The 27,508-nt window shown below is 42.3% G+C and overlaps 1 protein-coding gene across 2 annotated transcripts in view; it reads left to right on the top strand.

Annotated features, from left to right (window-relative positions):
- The first annotated feature begins 918 nt into the window (after nucleotides 1-918).
- Nucleotides 919-27,508, top strand: part of snx19b (sorting nexin 19b) — a 32,877-nt gene continuing 6,287 nt past the window's right edge. Inside the window, exons 1-9 of one of the 2 annotated variants that reach the window (XM_055896002.1) lie at nucleotides 919-1,235; nucleotides 1,749-3,452; nucleotides 4,145-4,283; nucleotides 4,404-4,504; nucleotides 6,363-6,482; nucleotides 7,171-7,277; nucleotides 9,497-9,590; nucleotides 9,710-9,881; nucleotides 11,115-11,244. In XM_055896002.1, the coding sequence (XP_055751977.1) occupies nucleotides 1,779-3,452; nucleotides 4,145-4,283; nucleotides 4,404-4,504; nucleotides 6,363-6,482; nucleotides 7,171-7,277; nucleotides 9,497-9,590; nucleotides 9,710-9,881; nucleotides 11,115-11,244 (2,537 nt within the window). In that variant the 5' untranslated portion in view covers nucleotides 919-1,235; nucleotides 1,749-1,778. Of the gene's footprint in view, nucleotides 1,251-1,748; nucleotides 3,453-4,144; nucleotides 4,284-4,403; nucleotides 4,505-6,362; nucleotides 6,483-7,170; nucleotides 7,278-9,496; nucleotides 9,591-9,709; nucleotides 9,882-11,114; nucleotides 11,245-27,508 lie in introns of both variants that reach the window. The other variant, XM_055896000.1, reaches the window with a different exon arrangement.

Genomic DNA, 27,508 nt, shown 5'->3' with positions numbered 1-27,508 from the left:
CTTACCTCTTCAATGAATATCCCATAGGCCTCTACATTATGGACAAGGTATGTGTATGAAAACCATTATCAAAACAGTTTTTTTTCATTCACATTTACCACAAAAACCAAGGTATGAATACTGTCATGTGCATGTTTTGTTAAACATCTGTATAAACATCTGTCTACTACTTTTTGGATTTACAGACCTCCCTACACCTCTGATGATATAACAGGAAACCAGTTCGATCACCATGCACTGCATAATCATTCATTCATAATCATCATTCATTGCTATGGATACGGAGAACATCAACACATTTTCATCAACACGGAAGAGGATATACCAATTGGACTTGGGACTCTGCTGGGAGTTTACCTCATTATTTGGATTTTTTATTCTGCTTTACCACTAAACTCATGACGAACACTGACAACTAAATTATTGTTTTATTGTTATGCGGGGGTTTAGTTAAAAAATGTACCCCAAGGTCAACAGGTTCTTCAAGGATCCATTAAAGGGGTTCGACCTTAACCCAATTGAGATGGTTTGGGATGAGTTGGACCTCAGAGTGAAGGAAAAGCAGCCAACAAGTGCTTAGCATTTGTGGGAACTCCTTAAAGACTGTTGGAAAAGCATTCCTCATGAAGCTGGTTGAGAGAATAACAAGAGTGTGCAAAGCTGTCATCAAGGCAAAGGGTGGCTACTTTGAAGAATCTCAAATATAACATATATTTGGATTTGTTTAACACTTTTTTTGGTTACTACATGATTCCATATGTGTTATTTCATAGTTTTGATGTTTTCACTATTATTCTACAATGTAGAAAATAGTACAAATAAAGAAAAACCCTTGAATGAGAACGCTTGTTCAAACATTTAACTGGTACTGTATATTTAAGCTCGGAATAATTATTATTTGGATGGAAAACCGTATTTTGCATTTTAGCCTACGTAGTTACAAATTACGTCGACATTCCTTAATTCGCTCAATAGCGTTATGGAAAAAGGGTTTATTGGATTAATGTGGCAACTCTCTTGCTGTGGACAGAAAAATTTGCATCAGTTTTGAGACGTCATTGACTAGAATTTTTGTAGACCTGGCAACCCTGGTTCAAGAGATACGGGAAGTAAACAAACTGATGGAGCTGTCAAAAAAAGAAAACAAGACGTTGCCAGCTTCTTGCAAGTGATACAGTTGCCATGACTGCTTGTATCATCTTACTTGTCGTACTTTCCGGAACATCAAGCTAGGGGTACATTTGACTAAGGTACATTTAGCAAGGGTAATTTAGCTTGGCTAGCTAGCTAACGTTACTGTAGCAAGCTAACGAAAGGAAAGACGACCCGGCTAGCAAACTAACAGTAGCTTTCTCACCCCCACCATGAATAACCAGGCATCTCATCATATCAATAATATAATATAACATGTCATCAGTTAATTGTAAAGTCAATGTGTAATTACAAAATCGTTAGATGAAGCTAGCTATGTGGATTGTCACTTTTACATGGCAAAAAGCTAACGTTAGTTAGTTTAGTACAGTAGCTAACGTTAGCTAGTATAACATTAACTAGCTAGCTAGGTCCAGTCCACTGGCTGCTACTAGCCAGAGCTACTCAGCTAACCAAGCAATAATACCAATTATTCCTGTAGGTTGCAGAGAAGAAATGTAGTTTATCACAGATAATAAATTCACTAGATATGTCTGTGTTGCCAGGTAGATAATGTAAAATTAATCTAACGTTACTTATGTTATTTATTTTTGTAGACACTGAATATAAAAGTCATATGAAGAGCCATGTCTCACACTGTTGGCCCAATTCAGTGGACCATGGCGGAGCTACTGGGTCAGAGGAGCCTACTGGGCTTTGGAGCTCTTCTGACATGGCTGATTCTCTTCCATTTACTGGTGAATGTATGGCTGCTGTGTGTCTTCACCAGCCTCCTGGTGGTCATGGGAGGCTGGCTGGGATCTCAGGCTGTCCTGGACTCCAACAGTGTTGTTCACCTAGAGCGGTTCATCAAATTGGAAAGGGTCCCTCCTTCGCCTGAGAGTGAGCGGCAGCTAGACCACGAGATACAGACCACCGTGCGCAAGATAATCAGAGACTTTGTGTCCTCCTGGTACTGCATAGTGTCCTCGGAGCGGCACTTTGAGGTCGAGGTGCAAAGTGCCATGTACTCCATGGCGATGGAGCTGAAGAATCGGTCAAGAAGAGTGGACAGGAAGGTCCTGACCCAGAGAGTTTTGGACCTGTGTGGTGACCACCTTCAGAGCTACCTGAGAGCCAAAGAAGTCATGGCCGAGCTGAAGAGGCAACCGGATGGTGAGAACAGCCTCTGGAAAGCATACTCCCGGGTCTGCACACCTCACCCTGCTGTGAAGAGCTCGGCCATGGAGGTGAACTACGCCAGGGCTATTGTTGACTTGCTGCTGCATGTTCTTGTCCCACCGCCTCACCTGGAAACCCGAACGGGAAGGTTTGTGGTCGGAGAGCTCATCACATGCAATGTGCTTCTCCCCTTCATTACGAAACTATCGGATCCAGACTGGCTGAACCTGTTAATCGTTTCCATTTTCACCAAGTCAAGTATGCAAGCCCCCAAAGCCTCAGAACCACCAAAAACACCATCACTGCCACATCTCACTGTCTTAGAGCAGGATCAGCCACAGCAAGACGTTCAGGTCCCTTGCTCTTTACCCTTAAGGATCCTATCAGAAACACCTAACGACATAGAGTCTGCCACACCTGAGTTGGCTGCTTACGATATCATCGACTCAGCAGAATTGTACTGCCCTCAGAATAGTATAGAGGAAGAAGAGCCTCGACAGGCTAGACAGTACATTGGTATCTGTCCAATGGACTACCTGAGACCAGTCAAATCCAACCCGTTCTACCAAGAGACCGACTCAGACCTGGACTCTCCTCTGACAGATTTCAAGAGGAGCTCAATGGAGTCCCTGATTCTGATTGGTGCAGAGGAAGCGCTGTCGGACCGGTTTCGAGAGTGTGCCACGCCCACTGACATCAGCAGCGTCATGGATCTGGAGGATGACCTCCGGGTTTACCCTGGTCTAGCCGAGGTCACTTCCTCCCCCAAAGTCTTGGTCTCTGAACAACAGGATCACCCCGAAGCCTTCGCTAACGTGTTGTGCACCACGATGGAGGACGTTCCCTCGAGTTTCAGCAGCCTCCAGGACCTGGAGATGAGGGACAGCGGCACTAGCCCAGAGAGAGAGCTGCTGAGCGTGGACCTGGCGGTGGGCTGCCACTCCAATGGGCTGACGGCGTCGGTGAGCGGCCCGCTGCAGACCTCCTCCCCCATGGCGCCCCTGCCCTCCTTCAGCTTTGAGCCCCTCAGCAGCCCCGAAGGCCCAATCATCATCCAGAACCTTCGAATCCCCGGGACCATCACGGCCAAGGAGCACCGTGGCACCGGCTCGCACCCGTACACTCTCTACACGGTCAAGGTGAGTTATTATTGCAAGGTGAATCTGTTTGTTGTTTAATGTATGGAGAACAGTATGGAGAACATTACATGTTGGTGGTTTGAATAGGCTAGGTTACATATGTGTCTTCATATACAGTGGGGAGAACAAGTATTTGATACACTGCCGATTTTGCCGATTTTCCTACTTACAAAGCATGTAGAGGTCTGTAATTTTTATCATAGGTACACTTCAACTGTGAGAGACGGATCTAAAACAAAATCCAGAAAATCACATTGTATGATTTTTAAGTAATTAATTTGCATTTTATTGCATGACATAAGTATTTGATCACCTACCAACCAGTAATAATTCCGGCTCTCACAGACCTGTTCGTAATTAAATGAATTACTTAAAAATCATACAATGTGATTATCTGGATTTTGTTTTAGATTCCGTCTTTCACAGTTGAAGTGTACCTATGATAAACAATTACAGACCTCTACATGCTTTGTAAGTAGGAAAGCCTGCAAAATCGGCAGTGTATCAAATACTTGTTCTCCCCACTGTACGCTGCTAAAACAACTTATTCTGATCATTGATGAGGTGTGTTGGTTTTAAGGCCAGAACACCGAGTAGAGGAAAGAAAAGGTAAGTAGTGGAAAGGGAAGTTTCGAGATTATTTTTGTCTATATTAATCTAGTTTGTTTTGTGCTAAAACATATGTCTTTCAGTATGAAACAGCAATGGACTCTAATATCCCAGGGTCTATCCAGCCAGTTGCCTATCACACGGTCAACCGGCGATATAGTGAGTTTCTCAATCTACAGACCCGCTTGGAGGAGAAATCAGACTTGCGAAAACTCATCAAAAGTAAGTATTGTTATCTGAACAATGACAGGCGTTTTCAGGCGTTTTAGTTCCATGTGTCATGTGGAACTAGACTGGGTGTCTTTCTTACAGCTTCTAACTGATCTCACTAACATGGTTTAGATGTGAAAGGACCAAAGAAAATATTTCCAGACTTGCCGTTCGGTAACATGGACAGTGACAAAGTTGAGGCCAGGAAAGGGCTGCTCGAGACTTTCCTCAAGGTTGGTAACATCTTAACTCAAGCCTTGGGAATTAAAACAATATTTTTTTGTTTGTTTTGTACATTGTAAACTGCATGTATTATACACTTTAATTTAATATTTCTCATTGCCATATACAGTTGAAGTCGGAAGTTTACATACACCTTAGCCAAATACATTTAAACTCAGTTTTTCATAATTCCTGACATTTAATCCTAGATAAGATTCCCTGTTTTAGGTAAGTTAGGATCACCACTTTATTTTAGAATGTGAAATGTCAGAATAATAGTAGAGAGAATTATTTACTTCAGCTTTAACTTCTTTCATCATATTCCCAGTGGGTCAGAAGTTTACACACACTCAATTAGTATTTGGTAGCATTGCCTTTAAATTGTTTAACTTGGGTCAAGTGTTTCGGGTAGCCTTCCACAAGCTTCCCACAATAAGTTGGATGAATTGTGGCCCATTCCTCCTGACAGAGCTGGTGTAACTTAGTCAGGTTTGTAGGCCTCCATGCTCGCACACGCTTTTTCAGTTCTGCCCACAAATTGTCTATGGGATTGAGGTCAGGGCTTTGTGATGGCCATTCCAATACCTTGACTTTGTTGTCCTTAAGCTATTTTGACACAATTTTGGAAGTATGCTTGGGGTCATTGTCCATTTGGAAGACCCATTTGCGACCAAGCTCTAACTTCCTGACTGATGTCTTGAGATGTTTCTTCAATATATCCACATAATTTTCCATCCTCATAATGCCATCTATTTTGTGAAGTGCACCAGTCCCTCCTAAAGCAAAGCACCCCCACAACATGATGCTGCCACCCCCGTGCTTCACAGTTGGGATGGTGTTCTTCGGCTTGCAACCCTCCCCCTTTTTCCTCCAAACATAACGATGGTCATTATGGCCAAACAGTTCTATTTTTGTTTCATCAGACCAGAGAACATTCATCCAAAAAGTTCAATCTTTGTCCCCATGTGCAGTTGCAAACCGTAGTCTGGCTTTGTTATGCCTGTTTTGGAGCAGTGGCTTCTTCCTTGCTGAGCGGCCTTTCAGGTTATGTCGATATAGGACTCGTTTTACTGTGGCTATAGATACTTTTGTACCTGTTTCCTCCAGCATCTTCACAAGGTCCTTTGCTGTTGTTCTGGGATTGATTTGCACTTTTTGCACCAAAGTACGTTCATCTCTAGGAGACAGAATGTGTCTCCTTCCTAAGCGGTATGACGGCTGCGTGGTCCCATGGTGTTTATACTTGCATACTATTGTTTGTACAGATGAACGTGGTACCTTCAGGCGTTTGGAAATTTCTCCCAAGGATGAACCAGACTTGTGGAGGTCTACAATTTTTTTTCTGAGGTCTTGGCTGATTTCTTTAGATTTCCCCATGATGTCAAGCAAAGAGGCACTGAGTTTTAAGGTAGGCCTTGAAATACATCCACAGGTACACCTCCAATTGACTCAAATGATGTCAATTAGCCTATCAGAAGTTTCAAAAGCCATGACATAATTTTCTGGAATTTTCCAAGCTGTTTAAAGGCACAGTTGACTTGGTGTATGTAAACTTCTGACCCACTGGAATTGTGATACAGTGAATTATCAGTGAAATAATCTGTCTGTAAACCATTGTTGGAAAAATTACATGTGTCATGCAAAAAGTAGATGTCCTAACCGACTTGTCAAAACTATAGTTTGTTAACAAGAAATTTGTGGAGTTGTTGAATATTTTATTAATCACGTGCTTCGTAAACAACCGGTGTAGACTAACAGAAAGCAACCATTTCGCTGTTAGTCTACACCTGTTGTTTACGAAGCATGTGACAAATAAAATGTTATTTTATTGTTACTTGAAAACTAACACTCATCACCCCTATTTTTCAGCAACTTTGTGCTATACCCGAAACTGCCAACAGTGAAGAAATGCAGGAGTTCCTTGCTCTTAATACAGATGCAAGAATTGCCTTTGTCAAGAAGCCGTTCATCGTATCACACATAGACAAGGTATGTGTTATTGATAATCACTTTAATTCACTAAGCCTGTATGCATTAGAAACAAGGAGATGCTGTACAGAAAACCTCAATGTGGAGAGTGAGGAACTTAGAGGCATCAATATTGCACCCCCAAACATTTTACCTCCCCTGTAATTGATAATGGTGAGAAGTTAGAATGTTTTTTCAATATTCACGTTCCATTCCCGATTATCCGTAATCATGGTAGCATCCACAACAATGTAGAAGTGTTCAGAAACATCATATCATTTTATTTACAGTAAAAGTGACTCCAAAATGACACAATACATGATTTACCATTCATTTCTTTTAGGCACAAAATTATCTGAAACATAACCAAAACAAACTGCAGATGCATCCAACAAGTTTGTGGAGTCACAAGCTTAATATAGTCATTGCGAGGTAGGGATATGGAACAAAATACTAAACCTTTACTCAATTTAATACACTATAATAGGGGGACTAAACACATAAAGTGTTCATTTCTAAACGGTTAAACAGATATGAATGAAAATAACCTAAAATAAAAGGTGACATTCTGTATTGTCGCTTCATATAATACATTGGATCTCAAATCCAAAATGCTGGAATATAGAGCCAAATGAAACGCTTTTGTTTCACTGTCCAAATACAGTAAATACGTAGGGGAATGTAACTGTGTGAACAAATGGCTCTGTAGATTGTGGATACCTTGAAGACGGCGTTTCCTCGCTCAGAGCTACAGAGCCCTACAGAAGACATGGACGGAGACTCCGAGGGAAAGCCTTCCTCAGATAAGAAAAACAAGTAAGTCAAATGAACTCCTCCTTCTGTAGAACAATACAATAAATGGTGTCTCAATAATAGAATCAGGGTTGGAAAGTAACGGATTACATGTATTAGGTAATCACATATTTTTATTTATTTAACTGTAATCAGGCCAGATTACATTTTTTAAATGTGTAATTGGATCACAGTTACATTTAAAAAAACAGCTGATTGCATATTGCAGTACTTCTTCTAATATCAAGATGTGGGCTGTAGGTGTTTGCCTCAAACACACAGAAATGGCAGATGTTTGAAAGCTGTTTTGAGCCACACTGCTGAGAAGTCACCTTTCAGTGGGAATGGAAGCTTTTCCTTTCCTTTCTGTTCTAATCTATTTTGAAATCTGCTTGGTTTCGTTTCATAGAAATGTTTTTCACCACAAAAAAGTCACAAAAAAGTTTGTGTATAAAGTTCATTTTTGATTAGTCAACACCCTGTTCACTTCCCAAGAACTTGCATGACAGATACGACAAACCGCTACTTACTCTGCTAAATCTCAAGTTTCAGTGGAAATGAGTACACTGAAATCTACCTACCTATCTGTCTGTCTTTGAAGTCATACCAGACTGTTACATGAAGGGAGGGCCAGACATGACAATTTCCTATTTTGCTGGCCACAATCTGTTTGGTGGAAGGATGTAGGCCCATAATTTCACAATCAAAGAATGAGCGTTGGAAAAGCTTTTCCTGGAACTTGACAGTAACGCTGACGTTTTAGTGATGCCATTTCATCAAGAAGATGCATTAAAAAGTTGAGCCAGCACTTTCCCAAGGATTCTGGGGTTGAGTGGGCAGAGTAAAGGTGTCCGCATATATAAGGTCAGTTTGCTCCTAGCAGAGCTCGGCTAGGCGAAGTGAACGTCTGCTCGCATACTCCGTTAATATTCCTTTGCTTTTGTCCCTCTTGAGATGCCGTATCAACAACATAGCCAGTACAATTCTTCAAAATAGTCTAAATTAATCTAAGATAACTCAATAAATTTGTAATTCATTTGGATATTTTTGCCTTGGAGGTCTTAGTCAAACAATTGTATATCTAACTAAGTTTAACTATTTTTGGTGCAGTATTTCTCAGGTGAAAAGATTTGCATTAAAACTCGTCGTCTGTCGTTGAATGACAACACTTCATTGAAGAATCCCTAGTGTTGACCAATCACTGACAAAGGGGCGAAGACTTCGGCTACCGAACTTCGACAAGCTTCAAGACAACATTTTGTGTGCTCAAACAGCCCAAAAAACTTCTGCCAAACACCAAAATGTTGTCATAATATATGCTCAAACTATTTCGACTGGGAAGTTTACAGTAAGCTTTAGAGGGAACTGATTGTTCTGCAAGATAATCTGACGAAGCAGATGCTGATTTACCAAGGTGTTAATCAAAAAGTAATCAGATTACATTACTCAATTTGATTAATCTATCGGATTATTTTACAAATTACATTTATTGTCATGTAATCTGTAATTACATTTTTCAAGTAATCCGTCCAACCCTGAATATATACACTGAGTGTACAAAACATTATGGACACCTGCTCTTTCAATGACAGACTGACCAGGTGAAAGCTATGATCCCTTATTGATGTCACCTGTTAAATCCACTTCAATGAGTGTAGATGAAGGGGAGGAGACAGGTTTATGAAAGATTTTTAAGCTCTGAGACAATTGTGACAAGGATTGTGTATGTGTGCCATTCAGAGGGTAAAGTGTCATTCAGAGGGTGAAGTGCCTTTGAACGGGGTATGGTAGTAGGTGCCAGGCACACCGGTTTGAGTGTGTCAAGAACTGCAACGCTGCTGGGTTTGTCACGCTCAACAGTTTCCCGTGTTTATCAAGAATGATCTACCACCCAAAGGACATCCAGCCAACTTGGCACAACTGTGGGAAGCATTGGAGTCAACATGGGCCAGCATTCCTGTGGAACGCTTTCGACACCTTGTAGAGATCATACCCTGAGGAATTGAGGCTGTTCTGAGGGCAAAAGGGGGGTGCAACTCAATATTAGGAAGGTGTTCTTAATGTTTTGTACACCCGGTATGTATGTGTATATATATATATATATATGTTTGTGTGTGGATGTATGGATGGATAGATATCTGTGTGTATATATATGTATACATTATTTCATTATGAAATGCGCATGACATTTTGTGAAATGTATTGTTAAATAAATAAAGTATGATATGTGTGTCTGTTTACAGGTCCCGGCTAAGATTCTCCAGCAAAATCACCCCAGTCCTTAATGTGTCTGACATGAGGCCTAAAGTGCTATACTGCTTAGATGAGGGGAGCACAGTAAGTACTTCACTGTGCTGTGGTCTCTCGTCTACAGTGACGATTGTTGCATGACATTTTGTTCTAAGAGTTTTTAATTCTTAAACGCATGAATGTTTGTCATGCCTCTCTTTTTGCAGGGGTTTAACGGCCTGTCGGTTGCTGGTCTAGAGGCCTTTATTAAGGAGCAGGAACTAGCGGTGATGTGTGACGCAGAGGCTGAGAGGGAAGGCTGTCCAGGCCTCAGAGTAGAAGTTGGAGGCTGTGGGTGCACACGGAATAATTTACCAGGTGCATCCATTCAAGACTCTGGTAAGGACTGTGCAAAGAATGTGGATATTTTAGTAGTGGTGGGTGCGTAAACGTACACAATGACACCTCACAATATTGTTCAATGCCCCATTAGTTCAATACAGGAACTAAGTTCATACAAAAATCTTGTGATAATGGATCTTTACGCCATGACCGCTTTCTGTTCATCCCGGCAGTGTCTGTTTGTACGTGCGTGAATGCATGCTTCTTACTGTGTGGACAGACAGGCGGACAGTGTGGCGTGACTGTGAAGTCAGGGGAAGCACAATTCCGCCCACATCTTCCACTCCAGACTGAGCTTGAATGGCTCATTCATTGTGAAATGTTTTTTACTGTACATAAAAACAGGATTTGCTACTTTTCTTACTTGGACAGAAGGTTTAGGTCCTCTAACTGATCTTGCCTATTACTTCTCTCCACACATGGAAGACCAGCAGTCTATTGTATGTCTCCGATCCAGTGAATGGCCTTAGAAAAAAATTGTGATCTCATTGACTTCATTCTCCCATGACTCGACATTGGAATGAGCATGTCCCTTTTTAATTGAATCCAAATTGCTAGGGCTTCCATGTTTAAAGTCTGCTCGTTGTCTTGTCTGAAGGAGATGCGTTTCAGATGTGGGCCAGACTTTCATGGTGAGCCGTCTGGCTCACTCTCACTAACCAGACAGGTCTGAAACATCCAGATCACTCCTGAACATTTCAAGGTTGAAAAGTTAACCTGAATGATGTGACCAGGATACCCATGCAGTACTATAATGTCACCACTAGAGGGAAGTATTTGCAAACATTTGTTGGGGGTATTTCTTTTGTCTATGCTGAGAAATCTGTCCAGGAGCAAGAGGTTACTGGTTGTGTCAATGTTTGACATTGTGTGTATCATAGGTTTTTTCCTTTTTACAGATTTCCTCTGACAAATTTTGCCAATAATGTTGACATACAGTAGATATCCAACACTTACATGAGGCTTTTGTGTTTTGTGATTTTCATATTTCATAGCCAGAATGTTATTTAGTATTTTTGGTTGAAAACTGAGATATAGTTGCTTTCTCTAAATTATTTGACTTTGGACCACTGCTAATGCATGGTAAATAGTGATACATACACAAGGCTTCAAACCTATGGTGTTTATTGTGCTTGTTTCAAGAATGTGGGCTACTTTGTAAAGTGTGTGTGCATGCGTGTCGTTTACGTGTGTGTGTATTTGATGTGTGTTTTGTGGTACTGTCCACAGTGGCGGAGACGGCCCTGGCTGACGTGGCCCTAGACATCATGTGTCTGCTAATGAAGGACCAGTGGAGCTGGCTGTGCACCGACAACATCCGGAAGACTATCCGGCTGCTGTTTGGAACCCTCATTGACAGGTACTGATACATGGACCATAGAAATATAATTATTACTCTACTCCAGTCTATTTCGATGGCATGGACAGCCATAGAGCACAAGTCCCCCAAAACTAGTTGACATCTGTCACCACTTACCAGTCAGCCACTGACCTCCCATATCTAGTACTGTATATCAGAACATATGGAAATCAGGAACCTATAATTTCGAAATGGACCTTTTCAGAAGATTGACTGTGTGAGTGGATTTAATTTTGACTTACTGTGCACCCAAACTCTTATTAGAATTAAGCATTTAGCAAAAGACTTATGTGGATACAGTATTGTTCCAGTATTATTTTGTCAAACAAGTAAGGTGTCTTACATATCTCAAGGAGTTTATAAAAGGGGCCAATGTGGTTGTTGTGGTTTCTGCTGAATAACTGGAAACTGTTCCTCTAATGTGCAAGAGTACAATCTCTGAGCTCGTTAAGAATTTGCACCTCAGCGATGTTGTGTACTGGGACCAGAGCATGTGTGCGGAGTTGTGCGGTCAGAGATCCCGCTCATCGCTCACTGAACGATGCTTGTGCTCCGCTTCGGCGCTCCACGTCCTTTACAACCGCTCCGCTAAAAAACACTCCATGCTCACAGGAAAAAAATCTGCTGCTCCATTCATTAAAATCACAGTCTAACCAATTTTGTGATTACCTGGACCTATCATTTAGATTTGAAGTATTGAAACCAAACCATATGATTTGAATGAAACGTATTTTAATAAACAACATGAAAAGGTGACAGTAAAAAACGCTCATCATTTCAAATAGGCTACATGTCATATTAAACAGCATATAAACACTCTAAATAGGTTAGGAGCCAGACAGGGAGACTAAGAAGCATCGTTCAGAAGGAACGAAAATGAATTATTTAGGCTATATTATTATTATTATTATTAGCCTATTATTTCAAGGTTATAGCCTCCAAATAAATAAATGATGAAGCATTTGTGAGTGAGACACGCTAGGCTGGCATGAACATTAAGCGCTCAGCATTTAAACAACATTTCTTTGTATTCAATTATTATAGTCTATAAATTGTGCATAAAGGCTATGACTTACTTACAATTAAATTAAATGAAAAATGTCTTATTAGGCCTATTCACTTTTAGAAACACGAATTTGGCCAGAGTCTGTGGCTGATGCAATAGTGCCTGGAGAGCAGGCCAGCAGCGGAGAATACCTTCTCTGCGCTTGCAGAGCCACTAGGGATGCTAAACACCCTTTGGGCCACTTGCCAGGCTGGGCAGGGATGCAGAGTAAAAAAATTAAAAATAATATATAGGTAGGCCGAAAGGTTTTTAGGCAAAATAACCCAATCAAAACAGAAAGCTCCTTGAAAGAGGTTATATGTCAGGCCTATTCAGCCAAAATCAATGATAGCCTATTCTATAGATAATAGAACCAAAATCAACCAAACTTTTTACGAGATCGGATTTTTGGTTATAAATACTTTGCTATAATGACACACTTTGCTAGCTACCCACCTCATTCCTTTCCGTTAGCAAGTGCACATAGTAAGTACACCATCATGCTTTCGAGATACGTGTCTTTTCAGATTCCATAGTGGGTCTCTTGCTCTTGGTCCTCCTGATCTTTGGAAGTCACCTTGATTTTGCACCTGAGTGTTTCATAAGTTTCTTTATGAAAATATTTAGCGAACTCCATGACAGTAGCTAAAGCAAGGGGCTATAGCAGCACACAAGTAGACTACAGATGCATGCTGGGCCGGGCATGTCCTGAGCTCGTGAAGTGAGCGCTACTGGAGCGGAATTGGAGAGGGAGAGAAGTCCGCTTCTCCAGCTTTTGGGGAACTCGCTCCACGCTCCAGTCAAATTGGGCATGCTCCTCTCCTCGTACATATGGGACAGGTATGTTGGCTCTTCGGAGGGTAATCGTTATTTTGGCGGTCAAGTAGCCTGTTACTTTGCATGCCTCTGTGTCACGGTCATTTATTTGAAAGGGTAGTCTCAAGCGAGGAGATTTTTCTCTAATTCTCCAATGACCTTTCGCCTCTCCCCACTGTCCGAGTCCGAAATGCTCTCACTCAGGGCTAGACACACACACACGCACACGCACACGCACACGCACACGCACACACACACACACACACACACACACACACACACACACATATTTCCGGTACCCACAAGGATAGCAATACACACACACATACACACGCACACGCACGCAGTTATAAACGTGTCTTTCATGGTCCCTTCAAATGGCTTCACAATAATACCATCTGTCAGGAGCTCGTATTTTAAAGGAATGTTTTTCCTTTTGCTCCGAGACAGATGTTTTCTTCACATTTCACAGAGTCCTGTTATTTATTTCACATTGCATTGATTCACATTGATTTGGAAGATATATTAATCACTTTGAAAATCAATTATTTCCAAGTTTCCTCAACCTGCTGTTCTATAACTTTCCACAGTGCCTCTGTACCTACAGTAGGCCTATGTTATGCAATTAGTTGCTTCTGTTTCCATTTCTTTGTGGGAAAACTGATTTTGAAGCAGTAGGTTCTTCTCTGCTATGATCAGTAGACCTACCAAGGTATCCTAAAGCTTGATAGACCCTAATGATAGTATCTTGATAATGCATTTCATCTTAATTGACAACATTTATTTCTGCCGTCCTTGTATATTAGAAGCAGTTTGGAGAACTCTGACTGTATTCACAAAGCGTCTCAGAGTAGGAGAGCTGATCTAGAATCAGGTCCCCCCCTATCCATATAATCGTATTCATTCTGATCAAAATGGCAAAACTGATCCTATATCGGCACTAACACTCCTACTCTGAGATTAAAAGCATAAGGGATGGTGTATAAACGCTTGACCTAGTTCCATTCAAAATAAATATCGGTGATGCTGTGATAATGCTTAGGCTAACTTGTTTTCCTAATGAGATTTTCTCCTCTGACTCTTGCCGCTCTAACGACTTTTACGAGGGTTTCCGTTTCGACAGGAGCATCGGAAAGTATCGTATCACAGGGGCCCCTGGGCCTTGATGTGTGAGCTGAGCCTCAGCCAGACTGGGATGTGATTGGCCATGTGCAAGACCAATCCTGTTTATGAAGTAGAAGCTTCCTAGTTCAATCTAATTCTATGAGGAAAAACTGTGTTTCTCTTTAAGATTAATAGAAGGATTTTGATTAATGTAATGACTGTTGCTTTTTTGAGAAGATAGTTTTGAGGTTGACATTTTGAATTTAGGCTCATTAAGTGTATTTTCTTGAATGGAAAGAAAGGTACTTCTGGTGTCGTAAAGGTACCTCTGAATCTTGAATTTGATATGTTTGGTTGGCTTCCCTTCTCTGAGAATGCCTTCAGCAACAACTTCACAGAGGTTCGGTCATAGACGGGTATAGCTGAACCTGTAGCAGTAAACCCAACATGCATACAATGTTCTGGGTTTGTGTGATCTAAGTCACCTAACCCTCCCTAAAGACAGAGGGCCCTGTATTAGTGGCCCCTGTGTTGTTGGTCCGAGCTATTTAAAGCATCAGTCTGTCAGCAGAGACCGTTCTCACTGTCGCAACTAGTCCTCATCTTTTTACATGTTGCTCAGCTATGCTAGCTATACCCTAAGGCCCCCTGGAGATAGCCTCTGGAGATAGCAGTAGATGAAAACACGTTTTAAATTCTTTCACTCTTTAAATTCTCTAACAAGGGAAAGGTTAGCTAGGCTAAGTTACTAGGCATATAGCTTTGGCTACTGTTGACTGTACTGTCTATCTGTTCAGGTTTTCAAGACACTACCGAATTTGATTAAAGGTTCGCAGTACTTCTCAGTGCAGTGCATCGATGACTTCAGAGTTTGAGTTGTTTACTTACAGTTAAAACGCCAAGAAACCAGCGCTAAACCTATTTAGTATGACATAAGTGTTTAGTAAAATGCAAAGGAGATGCGGGCCATGGAAACCCGGTCCATGACTGTCACCGGCACCGCTTGCATGTCTGCTCTGCTTTAATCAAGAACCGCGAGTGGATGGAGCCCGGCCTCCAACACACAACGTCTGTGTGAAGGATTTGGCTGGAGACATGCTCTCGTAAATGGGGTCCAAGGCATTGGTTAGGGAGATGCATAATTTTATAGACTGGAAACTGGGACAATCTAAGATGAAAATATTCACCCTTAGACAGAAGTCTGGAAAATCCACTCGAGGCCATATTTGTGTCTTTTTGTCTGTACATGAAGCAAGCACAATCTTCAGAGGAACGGCATCGAAGGAATGACTGACAATCTTATCGCATTGAACAATATTCCTCATATACTGTCCGGTACAGTTGGTAGGAGTGTGGTGCTAGCAACACCAAGGTCATGGGTTAAATTCCTGCAGGGATCACATACACACATACTCAATTTATGCACTCACTGTTTTGTAACTCTCTTTGGATAAAATCATCTTCTTAGTGACATATTATATATTCTGTAGCCTCACAGGGTACAGCAGCAAAATGATCTTTAGGCTTTGTGAATGACAACAATTTCATATACACAGATATGAACTTCACACAAACAGTCCTCTCACTCTGTCTGGTTTCTGAACAGTGAGTAACGTCGTAAGCGTTAAATATACCACATTTCCCCATAAGGTGGTCCCACAGGGTGATGATATGCTTGTTTTGTTATGTGCAGTATCCTTCAGTCATCAGTGTACTTAAGGGACTATCTTAAGCCAAGGGAATCTGAGATCTGTTTTGCATGACATGGCTCTCAAATGTGTTCAGATGCATTCCCAAGGTGAGAAGAGGTGTTGAAAAATAGGTGTCTGTGTCCTTCTCCACTGTTTTGTATCACATCGCCTGTACCGTTTTCCCATTCTATTTCATTTTCACCCTTTAGCCCCTGTCTATTATCAGTTCAATAGAATGATAGTTTCCTCTTTTTGCTCATTTTGGATCCGATTTCTGACACCTGTAGTTTTAGTTTGAGACGGGGGCATGCCTATATAGTACTGGACTGTTGTTCTAGCATCCAATGTCACAGTCTTACTGGCATTGACATAACAGTGATACATGAAGTGATGATTGAAACCTCCCAGTAGTCAAGTTGAATGAAGTAGCTTAACTTCGGTGCAACCTTTTGCCTCAGCTGAGCATAGTTGATAACATATTCCAGTGTGGAACATTTTGCTCCCCAAGTCCAGAAAATACTTCATATTTGGGTAATGAATCGACAGCAAGCCAAGTATGACCCTTGACAGAATAGACAAAGTACAGGTGTTCCCTGCTGGAGTGGCACCTGAAATACCCTACGACTCCATCAGCACACTGCCTTTCTCAGGACGTTGAATGTAGCACTTGTTTGTGATGGAGTTGAGGCGGCAAACAACTCTACTGTATGTTTGACATCTTTAACCCAGTTTAGGACCAGTCTGACCACAGCTTGTACAGCCCAGCTCTCCAGCTCTGCTGTCATGTGTGGAGCAGATCCATGCAGTGACATGTTTTGCCATGTCAAATGGGTCATTTGCGCTGTAGTGTACAGCAGGGCTTCCCGCCAAGTCCACAGCCGACATCCATTTTCGGAGGGGAAAGATTGAATGATGGGTCCTGCCAGTATACTGGTGGACAGGCCCGAAATGTTACAGATGTGTATTACTGTTACCCAATAGTTTGCTTGAATTATTTTTATTTAGAACCTAAAAAAACACCAGCTGTTTCAAGGCAATGTTTTTCTGTTGGTGTCCTGTTATAGATTCCGCCTTGTCCCAGTATAGACTTTTTATTTCTCTCAACTTACATTTTTCATTAACTGTCTTTTTGGGGAGGTGTCAAAGCTGATTTTTTTTATCCAGAGTTAAGTAAGTGTGAGGCTTTGTTGTTCTTTAATGGTGAATGTTTTTCATTGACAGCCAGGGCGAGTTCGGCTGTTCAGCCTAAATGATTGGCCCCAAAATAAGCATCCTTCAGAGATGGTGGTTTCTAACAATGGTGCTGGTTATTTTCATTGCACAGAGGGTCTTCCTGTGCTTCATACTCTGTGAGTTATGAGTTGTTCACCCAGCAGGGAAGGAGGGGTGGAGGAAGACCCCATTGCAGGCGCCCAGCTTTTGTTTGAGTCCACTGCACTGGTGGTCAGGCCATTGGTTTCCAGGAGATTTGGCATAGCAGGGATGGAAAAGAGCCCTTATCACTCGTTGTTCTGTTGAGGTGTGACATCCCCAACAGTCTGTTCTGACACGGCACCCTCTTCAACAGTGTGATCATGCTGTCCGAGACAAAGACAATGAGCAATATCAGTGTTGAACTTGTACCCAATAGAAAGGCCATTGATGGAGGGAAGGTTCCTCGTGACCATGTTGCAATCAGGTTTGGACCAGGCTGCATTGGTTCCATCGTTACCCACCACTACTTAACAGCATGGCTGGCGGAAAGTGTCCGGACACCCTGTGTGGGTTCTAGTGATCTGCCAGGCAAGGATCATGTCTTGGTGAGGTTTTTTTTCCCCCTGCCGAAGCAAACGTTATGAAATACATGGTTCTACGCTGTATTCCCCCTAGTTCAGTCAGCTAGCTGTGTCTGTAGGATACTTGCAATTTTAAAACAATTTAAAACATGCATATATCAGACATATTGACTTCCTATTGGTTTTTGGTTTAAAAGTACGAAAGTTAGCGGTTTTGGACAGTGGCTAGGTAAACAAACCCGAAATTCTAATTTGAGTGAAGTTTCCCTTTTAAGCTGCACCATTTAGTGGCATTCACCCCCGTGCTCCTGACAGTGGACATCAAGGACATGATGGAGTCCACTCTGGTCAACACAGTCAGCCCAAAAGGGTCCAGGGGAGATATTGTTTGATTCCTGAAAAGTGCACAACCAGCAACACGATCTGAAGCTGGGTAAAATTAGCCTTGATAAGCGATAAACGCACTTGTCATTGTCAGTGAGGTGAAGTCAGCGGTAGGCTTAATGCCTTTGTTCACACTTCAGCCAACCTTTTTCTTCCACCTGAGCTGCATGGGGACAACGTGCTCTGCTACGACAAACCAAAGGCATAGTTCTGCAGTGACTCAGGCTCAAAAAAAAGTTGTTGGGTAATTTTAGTTCAAACAGATCAATGCCCCTTTGACCAAAAATGGTAGTCTTCAGCTAAAGCAATGCAGCCCAGTGTCAACAACGTGAATCGTTGCAGGCACAACTTGACAATCTTTTATGCATATACTAGCCTGACTGGCCCTCAGTTTTCTTTATTACTGATTCCTGACCAAGCATTCAATCTATATTTTCTTAAACTAAGGAATTTAAACTAATTAATTCAACAGTTAAAGTTATTTTGATTGGGCTCTGATTGTAATTGCCTTCACGGGTATTTCTTCGTATTGAATCATTTATTATGTGTAACATCTGAGTTCTAAAGTCAAATTAGACTGTAGGCTAGTTAGTACGAGCAAGGTACTACCATGTGTTAGTTGAAGCTCAGTAAAAGAGAGCCATGTGTATTGAAATGTTGGATTACCCTAGTAGGTTATACCAGGGTTTCCCAAAGTTGGTCCTGCCCCCCTCCCCCCTGGGGGCACGTTTTGGTTTTTGCCCCAGCATTACACAACTGATTTGAATAATCAAAGCTTGATGATGAGTTGGTAATTTGAATCAGCTGTGTAGTGCTAGGGCAAAAACCAAAGCGTGCACCAGGGGGGTGGGCAGGACCGAATTTGGGAAACCCTGGGTTAAGCAGTGATTCAAGTGGTTTAGTGGCAGAGGGGTTTACTTTTATTGACGTTGATGTTTTTATATAAATGTCGTTATAACTATCCTTCCCGCTATATTTAGAGTTGCCCTGCCATAAAGTGTTTATAGCCTTTTGATTAGGCTTTGTTTCTGAAACTGTCACTTGAGTTGATTGACATCTTGGATTTGATTGGAGCGGTCTTCTGAGCTTTGAGGTACTATTTATTTATGACCAGGCTGCCTTTACAAAAAAAAGATTGCCATTTTGAAACTGCAGTAAAAGTGCAGTTGGCTGTGGTATTTTAGACGCAGCATACTGCATTTATACCGGACTCTTAACTGCAGCTATACTGACGCGTACTGCAGTGATACTGCACTCTGACTGCAATCCACTCTGACAGCAATCTTTTTTCATAAGGATGGGATTTTGGCGAGTACAGCTCCTCTCCATCACCCTCTCTTGGTCCGTGCTTATCTTGGGCTGGCGGTCGCTCATGGCTCCTGGTATTCTTCTCGTCGGGTGCCGCTCTGACCACAAGGAAATTCTGCTGGGTGATTTTCTTTTCAGGATGAGATGTCACCTGCTGCCGTAAATTGCTCTGTCTGGCAAGCCCCAACCCACAAGTAATTACTAACAGAGAGGAATACTGTCTGGCAGGTTCCTCCTCTCATTTCTCATGTGAGAGACGTGTATTTCACCCAGACTGACTGGTCTGCTACTACGTCTTCTATAACTGTCTCATAGGCTGCATATATTCAATCACTCTCCTTTACTAATATGTATGGAAGTTAAGGGTTTGCAAATGACAACCATGAATTGAAACAGGCTATTGGCAAAGTAACTCATCCAATCCATGTATGGTAATTGGTAAAACATACAGGGGCACAGGCATGCAAATACTGTTTCTGACTTCTATGAGCTGTGTTGCCTGTGTTAGGTGTCAAGCCAGTACCCAAATCATATTGGAATGTTAGGTGTATAACATTTTCCTTCTACTTTCTTTGGTTTCCACGCCATTGCAGTATCCAGTCTTTCTCAACTTTCTGATGGTTTTCATGGTAGCTAAAATGCCGTAGTCCTCCAGACCACAATCGTTGGTATAGACTTACATGCCATTTGTTACCAGAAATTGGTTCAAGGAAGTCTGCCCTATGCGCAAGGTGAATCAAAGGGGGATACGATCTATAGTCTGAGACTAGTAGCAGGAAAAGGGCACTTTGAGATGGATGTTGGAGAGACACAGCCTCTAACTGTCCCTGGCGTGATGCACTAGACTGTGAAATCAGCCTTTCTGAAAACCTGCCCCAGCCACACACGGTCGGTAACGTTAGATGTCAGTGTGTTGACCAGCCGATGAAATGCGGTGCCACGACACTCCCAATAAAAACAGCCCCTGACACACACAAGACACACGCAGATGCACACACACAGATATGTCTTACTATATTTGTGAGGACCAACAATTGATCCCCATTCAAAATCCTATTTACCTAACACAAATTCTGAACCTAACCACAAACCCCTAATTCTAACCATAACCAAACCCCAAAATTGTATTTTTTACAAGTGAGGACAGCAACATTTCCTCACTTCTCTGAATTTTAGTTGGTTTACTTTTCTTGTGAGGTCTTCTGGTACTCACAAGTATAGTAAAACGTGTACACACACATACACCGACATAGCATGGATGGGGTGGATGGTGGATGTAGACGGTGATCTGATGACGCCAGACCATACCTGGTTAGGCTAGGCCAGCCTGTGCCTCAGTGGAAACAGACACATCAAATGCCTGTAGAGGCCAGAGGAGAACTAGGTAATACTGTACTGTACTGTGCTGCTCCTGCTGGCCTTTCTGGCTCACGATCCGCCTGGAGGCCTCAGTCTGCCAGACACCTTTTGGATGCTAATTGGCTCAACAGAGGTTTCAACGGAACATGTTAGCACAAGACCTGGGTTTTAAAAATAGTATTTGAAATCTTTCCAATACTTAAGCCGTGCTTGATTGAGCTCGCCTGGTGGAATGGGACCACTGAAATAGTCCTAAGAGTGCAAACCCCACCCATCTGGCACATTCCAGGCAGGCTCAAGCAAACAAGTATTTCAAATACTATTTGAACCCAGGTCTGGTAAGCACTAGTTCTCTGATGCAGCGTTCTCCTCACTTACCCAGGCATGCCAGAATGATTAGGACACCAGACACCATACAAGGTTTTCAGAATAAAGACCACAGTGGAGATGGATCTATTTGAAGAGAAATGCACCCCAGATGATCACACTCCTCCATTCTTACCAGGAAGTCGACTGTATAGAGTGGGGCTTTTACTAACACTTCATTACAACTACATTGGCCAATTTGGCCAACTGCTTATTTTGTCCCATCCAAAAGACTTCCCACTCTTGGAGGTGGTTACGGTAAGCACAGCTCAAGTCTGCCACGTGGTTATTTATACCATGCACTTTGTGCTGTAATATCAACGCTGGAAGTGTATTGAATGCATTCCATCAACAATCACAGAGGAGACTGACATTATAATGAATTTAAGAAACTTAAAGAACTCTCTGGCAACAAGATAACTATGGCATTTTAATAGCTTGAGGTATCAAGTTATAGTTAACCCTTGATAATCTATGGTTCTGTAATGAAAATATTTCGCAAAGGCTTCTGAATCTTTGTTAACATGTTGTTCTACCATCTTTTTCATTTAGTATTTTAACCTCTCTTGACCACTTGTGCGCAAAGAACAGAGGGAGATTGTTAAGGGATTTTGGATTGCATTGTGTGAGTTTTAGTGAAATGCTCTCCATGTCTCTACTACAGATTCGGATCGAAAGCAATTTGTTAAGCTTGCCTAATAGGCCTATGTAGAAGCACAACATAGTGTGTTCTGTTGAGGTCAATAGGGGTTATTTGAGGGGTTCACCAAGCTATCAGTCTCCCTCTGATGATCACACTGTGCTGGCAGGCCTATGTGCAACCACACGTGTTCACAGGACTTCACACACAATATCCACCCCTGGTTTTTAACAGTCTCATGAGTCTCCCTCCAAGGCATTGTCAGATCCAGAGGAGAATTATAACATTGCCCCCTAAGCCCCTTTTAGTGGGAGCTGCAATGAGCCAAGTAGTGCGTGTCTATAGTATGCCTGCAGTGCTATAGCTCTTCAAATGATGCCCCAGCACTGCCACTGAGTAGCCCCCACTCTGCTGTGTCATTATTTGTCAGCCCCCCAACCTCTATTCCTTATGAGGTTCTGCTGGGCCTGTAATTAACATGAGTCATACAGCGGCAGACTTCCCGTAAGTCCTTTACAATTTATGGACAGTCAAGATGTTGGGTTATAAGAAAAAAATATGTGCTCTTCCCTGTGAGCTCTCAAGTGAAGAGGACACAGCTTTTTTATGGTGTGGGTGGTAGGGGGGCAACATCCTGTTTACAAGTTGAAAATTATGCCCCTGTCCCACACACCCCTCATCACACAGAACTATCAGCCTTAACCCCCCCCCCCCCTCTTCTGGACATATAGACAGTTGAGTTTCCTCTAGCAGGACTTGTCAGACAGAGACAGACCTCTCAAGAGCCCCTCAATGATGCGCCTTATTGCTCAGGCCATCTGCCCAATGTTCTCCTCTTCGGAGATGTAAACTCTGGCTTGGCTTTGATTTAAGCCTGAGATCTCTCCTCTTGTACTTTACACAAACTTCTGATGTAGCACTTGGCCTTGAGGGCTGAGACTAATTGAGACCCAGAGTACACAATGTCTTGGCTTCACATCGATGTCCAGAGATGTTATCAGGGTTCAGATGCAGCCGCAGCGCCTCTGACTGAAGTAGAGGTGGTTTTACCGGTGTTGAGGAAGAAAGACGTCAAGCAGATGAGATGACATCCGTCTGTCGGAAGACATTTCTGTTCACTTTTATCCTATCTCAAGCTCCTAAGTTGTTTCTTTTTGCTTATGGTTAAAACTCCAAATAGACGTTTTGTGGATGTGTCATTAGCGCTCTGATACATGGAGAATGGCATTGTGTTTCAGGTGATTGGCAGTTAGCGGTGGCCTAGCCATACCATTTTCTATTGTCTTTGGACTGAGGAGTAGCATTCATTTTGTTGTTGTACGATATGGTGGTCTCTTTGGTCAGAAATAATCCCTAGCTGTCCCCCTCTCCAGTCAGTGTTGTTGGTCTGTAGCTAAAGGCCATGTTCGTTCATTATAAGGCTAGCTGTCATCTGAGAGTTTTTGCAGCACAGCCCATCTGGAGCCACTTTGGGGATGTAGCTCTCGTATAACCGGCCGTACTGTAATACTTGTTTATTTGTTTGTCTTTCACTCTTTATTACGTCCGTGTGGTTGTGTGGTTTAGGTTTTTACAAACAAACGAGTCTTCCATTAAAGGGATACTTCGGGATTTTGGCACTTCCCCAGAGTCAGATGAACTCGCGGATACTATTTTTATGTCTGTGTCCAGTACAAAGGAAGTTAGCGGTAGTTTTGTGAGCCAATGCTAACTAACGTTAGCACAATGACTGGAAGTCTAAGGGTATCTACTAACATGCTAGCAGATACCCATGGACTTCCAGTCATCGTGCTAAAGCTAGTTAACAACTTCCTTCAAACTGCACGCAGAGACATGAAAATGGTATCTACGAGTTCTTCTGACTCTGGGGAAGTAGATAAAGGGCCTTGTTGCCAAAATCTTGAAGTATCCCTTTAAGGCCCTTGGAATCTTTCCCCGGACCTTGGTTTAGGTGTTTGAGGAGAAAAATGCTCTTGTTGTGTATGACAGACTTTACTATTGTTGATGCAAATGATAACTGTGAGCTAAGGCAGGCACGTTGCACTGAGGAGGAACACTTTGTCTCAGTCCAGTGTGCCTCTGGGTTTGTGTAACAGTCTGTTAACATGTAATGAGTTGTTTAAAGGCTGGCTGCAGACCTCCATTCCCAGTTTGATTATTTTGCTAGCTAAATAGATTGATGGAATTCAGCTCTTTGGCTGCCTTGGCATCTTGCTCTGTTTGGCAACAGCATTGTGGGAATTCAACTAGCAGTTGGATGGATGGTTGGACGATGGCCTTTTTTTGTTAAATTACCCTGTGCACACACAGTACACCTGCATTCACTAACACCTGCACTCAGGCCATGCTTAAAATCCATCATTCTGACTTTTGTTCGATGTTTTGATTCTGGTAATTAACTCAATGCAATTTTGAGTCTTGAGTGAAGTGGAAATGTATCAGATATTTCTTAGGTCATCGAGACGATTTTAAGCGTTGTCGTAATTTAAACTGAAGTGTGATGCAGGATTTGGATGGGGTTTTTAATCCAGCGGCTATTTCTAAATTAGTACACAATGTCTGCTAGTTCAGCTGTGCTGGAGTCCGACGTTAGAGAAAGTAGTCGTTTTATTTCCCCATTTGTTTGAGCTCCATAAAAACACTTTCATGTCTTTCTCCACATTATTGTTTGAAAAAGTGTTTTTACTATTGGCTGCCGAGTCCCAAGTCCTTGTGTTATTTTCACCCAAGACTTTAGAATAATAACTACAGTTTGTGATTGGCACCGGATGGTTTTACACAGATCACATGGAATGAGTGTTAAAGTCTGAACCCAGACAGGCCTCACGTTTTAAACTGGTTTGACAGGCTCGCAGCCCACTGCCATGGCAGGATAACCCTAACAATAATGCACAGGTTCTTCATTCTGAAGTGCTATAGTGCCTTCTTCATTGATGGACTTCTCAATCCTAAAGTCCTCACTTTGACAATCGTCTACGTAACGTGTCAAACTCATTCCACGGAGGGCTCAGCGTCTGCAGGGTTTCGCTCCTCCCTTGTACTCGATTGATGAATTAAGGTCACCAATTAGTATAGAAATCCTCTCACCTGGTTGTCCATGTCTTAATTGAAAGGAAAAACCAAAAACACACAGACACTAGGCCCTCCATGGAATGAGTTTGACACCCCTGGTCTACGTAAAAAAAAAAGATGCTTTTCCATTCATTTTTCATTAACCCTGTGTGTATCAAGGTATTAAATGAAGGTGAGAGAGGGGTCCACTCCTTCTATTTCAACTATCATGTCACTTCGAAGCAGCTAGGGAGTTCCACCAAGGGTTCCAGTGAGAAGAAATGACAATCAACTAGCAGAGCCAATATGCTCCAAATCTGCTGATATTTAAGGGTTCCCCCCAGCATGTGCATCAGGGTCGGTCTCTGTCTGTCAGACAATAAATTAACTGTCTTTCTCACTCCACTTTCCATTGCCCACCTGAACAACACCACGTCGTGGGCTGTGTCACTTTTTCTGAGCGAATTTCACGTCAATTAGGCACTTTTCCAAAATAAATATAGTTATCACGTTGATGTTTTTGCAGTGTCAGAAGAAATCAAGGCACCTATTAGAATTTGAAATGGGATTGTTTAAACATGGCTGGCTACGGGAGAGCTTAGTAACCCTTTTTTTCCATTCTTCCTGAGGTGGAGAAATGTATTCTCTGCTAATGCTGCGTGTCCCTGTCAAAGCATCTGCCAGTCAAAATGGACTGCACTTCATAAACTGCCCGACGGGTCAGTAGTAGGAATAAAATGTACTACTGTTGATTCCGAACAACTCGCTTTTTTAGTTCCATCTCCTTACATTAGCTGTGGTCCAACGTCAGCCCTTAAATGGTTTGTCTGGACCAGTGCAGCTTTTGTCTTCTTGTTATCCCAGAGAGACCTGCATTCCATCCACCGACGCTGATGTTGAGTGTCTGGTTAGCTATTGCGCGTTGTGTTGCTTCATTTTCATCAATGATACTGTAATAAGTATTGTATTACATATTTAGAAAGTATGTGGTGGTGGGAATTGGGTGCCGTTCATCGATATAGCAAGATGCATGATCTTTTCCAGAGACAACATCGCCCACTGTGTAGGCTTACTTATTAGGTTGGTTTCCCTGCATCGTTACTCATGGCAGGAGACCTTCACCAGGTGCACCGAGTCAGGGCGAGGTTATTTCAACGTGAACATGACTTACTCTGATGCCGACTGTGAAAGACATCACTGCTGGGAGTGTTTCCAGGGCCTCCGTGTTTCCTGATGAAATAGTGCAGTCGGGCTGCTATAAACCTCCCCAGTGACTTGGTAGGAGGAGCTGGAGTGACTGCTCCTTCCCCAAGACATAAACCACGACCGCGTGCATGTCAGACCAGACCAGACCAGACCAGCCCTCCCATGACATTATAGACGGGGGAGACTTGGGAGGTTCCCAATGCTTTCAGCAGGATCTGCCGCAATGTCCAAAGATTTTCTCAAATGAGGGGAAAATATAATGTTTGGCTGAAAGAAAGTAAGTTTGGCCTTGGCAGCTCGTGCCCACGTCTTTGTGTTTTCGACTCGTCTCCGCTGTTTTGTCGTCGTAAGCGACCAATATTTAGGCAAATGCACTTGCCTCCGGTCAGTACTGTATGTGGCGTTGAACAGACACACATCATTGTCCACCTTCCAAGGGGGCTAAAATAAAACGGCAGAGTAAACTTCAGAAGCGTGAAGAGTAGGAGATCCGTGGCAAACCAATACCAAGGTCCACTTCCCAGAATTCATAGCTGCTCTGTGAGACATGACAGTTTCTTCATTCAAGGAAGTATTGAGCTCAATGTGCAACACATTTTTGTACGGAATCCATATTACTTGTGTTACATAAGTTGTATTTTCCTCAGAACTCCTAGTCATTGTTATTTGTTAGTTGAACTCAGAAGTTCTCTCATTGGAATGTATTTTTCCTATTAACTTATCTTCTCTCTCCCTCCAAGGCATACAACATATGTGCAACGATAATAATTGCTCACATCAATCTTGCCAGAGGTTCTTAGCAGGCAATCCTTCATAGGCTTTACAGTAACATTATCTCACAGTTCCACATCATGGTTCCACACAGATGTCAGGATGTCATCATGCATTGGTTTGAGAGGCCAGCCTCGCTGTTATGAAACATATTAAGAATGAGAAGGTGTAAGATAGTGAAAAGAAAACAAATACAAGATCCACGTTTTCCCAGAGCCGACCATGTCCCTCAACAGTGTGTGGCAACACAGGACGAAAGATCCTGGCATGAAATAACTAAATTAAAGGAACATGAAATGTGCCATGAACGAAGCATGACATTTGGCCTTGAAGGACATATTCTGTTGAACATATTTTAGTGGCATTTTACAGTATTTACAGTATTTCTATAAAGTTATTGGAATGTTGTACGGCCATTACCTTGTGCTCAAAAAACCTCTGCACGTTATGTGGGTGGCGGGTTGCTGCGTTCTGTGCCTACATTATGTAAGTCAGTCTGGGTTTTAATCTCGTTGGGAGTTAAATATCCTCTCTATGTGATAGTATCGCCATACACAACGTCTTCATTCAGAAGTGGACGGTTTACCTTGTCAGAAGTGGACGGTTTACCTTGTCAGAAGTGGACGGTTTACCTTGTCAGAAGTGGACGGTTTACCTTGTCAGAAGTGGACGGTTTACCTTGTCAGAAGTAAATTGATGTTTCAACTAAAGGAACTGTGATGACATCGGGATTGCACTGTGCCGTGAT

This window comes from Salvelinus fontinalis, chromosome 33, assembly GCF_029448725.1.
Source record: "Salvelinus fontinalis isolate EN_2023a chromosome 33, ASM2944872v1, whole genome shotgun sequence".
Classification (NCBI taxonomy): domain Eukaryota; kingdom Metazoa; phylum Chordata; class Actinopteri; order Salmoniformes; family Salmonidae; genus Salvelinus; species Salvelinus fontinalis.
This window is presented reverse-complemented; position numbering and strand designations above follow the sequence as displayed.